This window comes from Eimeria mitis, genomic scaffold (assembly GCF_000499745.2).
Source record: "Eimeria mitis Houghton genomic scaffold, Emh_scaff1636, whole genome shotgun sequence".
NCBI lineage: Eukaryota > Apicomplexa > Conoidasida > Eucoccidiorida > Eimeriidae > Eimeria > Eimeria mitis.
The window spans coordinates 2,879-5,132 of NW_013569951.1; the positions used below are offsets into that span (position 1 = coordinate 2,879).

Consider the following 2,254-nt stretch of genomic DNA (forward strand, 5'->3'; position numbering starts at 1 on the left):
GCAGCGCAGCACGCAGAGGCTCTGGAGAGTGCTGCTGAAGCAGACCCAGCAGCAGCAGAAAAAGCAGCAGCAGCAGCAGCAGCAGCAGCTGCTGCTGCTGCTGCTGCTCAAGCAGCTGTAGCAGAATGCCAAAAAGCTGCTGCTGCAGCAAACCACGAAACAGAAACCACCACAGGCGGAGTAATCACCGCTCTAGATGACTTCTTTCAACGATCCGTAAGGGTTTAGGGTTTAGGGTTTAGGGTTTAGGGTTTTAGGGTTTAGGGTTTAGGGTTTAGGGTTTTAGGGTTTAGGGTTTAGGAGTGTTTAGGGTATAATCTTATACTATTGGAAAGATTAGGGTTTAGGGTTAAATGTTCCGGAGCTAGGGTTTAGGGTTTAGGGTTTAGGGTTTAGGGTTTAGGGTTTAGGGTTTGTATGCAGGAGACGTTTCGCGGTCACGTGCAGCCTCATTTATTGATTTGTAATTTAATTTCTGTTGCTGCTGCTGCTGATGATCTTTTGGTGGTTTTGCTGCGGGAGTTTGCTGCTCTCTCTCTGCCCCCTTTGTCTCAGTCTGCTGCTGCTGCTGCTGCTGCTGCTGCTGCAGCAGCAGCAAACGGTGCTTCGCCTGCTGCTGCTGCTGCTGCTGCTGCTGCTGAGGGGGGGGCCACACAAAGCTGCGACCAAATCAAAGACAGACTCCGGCAAATACTGCAGCAGCTGCAGCAACTGCAGCAGCAGCAGCAGCAACAGCAGCAGCAGCAGCAACAGCAGCAGCAGCAGCAGCAGCAAACCAAAAGCGGAGATATCTTGGGGGCGGCTGAGGAGGGGGGGGGGCCCCAGGGGGGCCCCCCAGGGGGCCCCCTGGGGGCCCCCATGGGGCCCTCTGGCGAGAACTGTGTGATGAGGCTTTGCATGCAATTTTGCTGCTGCAGCAGCAGCGGCAGCAGCAGCTGCGTTTGCTGCAGCAGCAAGAAGGGAAGAGCCTCGCGCTGCTGCAGCGGCATCTTTGTTTTGATAGTATAAATGAAATAATATATTTAAAGAAATATAAACCCCCATTAACACCTGTTGCTGCTGCTGCTGCTCGTGCTGCTGCTGCTGCTGCTCGTGCTGCTCCTACTCGATCTGCTGCTGCTGCTGCTGCTGCTGATGATGCTCATGATGCTGCTGCTGGTTGTGCCAGCAGCAGCAGCAGCAGCAGCAGCACGCCGATAAACCCGCTAGTAAGGGTTTTAGTTGTTTTGTTTTATTTATTTTGTTTTATTTTATTTTATTTTATTTTATTTTATTTTATTTTATTTTATTTTATTTTATTTTATTTTATTTAATTTTGTTTACCTATATTATATATTTTATATTATTTTATTTTATTTTCTTTTTTTGTTTTTCTGTTTGTTTTATTGATGGTTTATTTGCCTTCAATACAAACCCTAAACCCTAAACCCTAAACCCTCTTCTTGTGCTTTTATTTATTCTTTTTCTTCCGCTGTTTATTTATTTATTTATTTATTTATTTATTTATTTATTTATTTATTTATTTATTTATTTATTTATTTGGTTGTTTGTTTGTTTATTATAATTGTTTTTACTTATATGTTTATATATTAAAAAGTATAATATGTATATATATTCTGTTTATTAGTTTATTGATATATTTATATATTTATGTATATATTTGTTTATATTTTCATATATTAATATTTATATATTTATACATTTATACTCTTGTGTCTACATTTATATTTATATTTATATTTATATTTATATTTATATTTATATTTATATTTATATTTATATTTATATTTGTATTTATATTTATATTTATATTTATATTTATATTTATATTTATATTTATATTTATATTTATATTTATATATATTTATATTTATATATGTATTTAGATTTATACTTCTATATATATATATGCATTTATTTATATATTTATTTATTTATTTATTTATTTATTTATTTATTTATTTATTTATTTATATATTTATGTATTTGTATAGGACCGCAACAGGAGGCCAATAGCGGGTTGTTATACAACAGCTGCTGCTGCTGCTGCAGTGTATAGATACACTGCAGCATGTGCTGCAGCAGCAGCAGCAGCAGCAGCAGAAATACAAAACCTCAGCGAGCTGCTGCTGCCGCTGCTTCCTTCTATCATTCAATCCGCTCATCTTAAAATTATTTTACAGGTTATATATATATATATATATATATATATATATATATTTTTTTTTTTTTTTTTTTTTTTTTTTTTTTTTTT

At 37.0% G+C, this 2,254-nt stretch overlaps 1 protein-coding gene across 1 annotated transcript in view; it reads left to right on the forward strand.

The window, feature by feature from the left end:
* Nucleotides 1-2,254, forward strand: part of EMH_0040900 (mismatch repair protein, putative) — a gene marked incomplete at both ends in the record, with an annotated part of 9,936 nt that overhangs the window by 2,664 nt on the left and 5,018 nt on the right. Inside the window, 2 exons of the mRNA XM_013495562.1 lie at nt 10-216; nt 424-882. Coding sequence (XP_013351016.1) covers nt 10-216; nt 424-882 — 666 coding nt within the window. The remainder of the gene's footprint in view (nt 1-9; nt 217-423; nt 883-2,254) is intronic.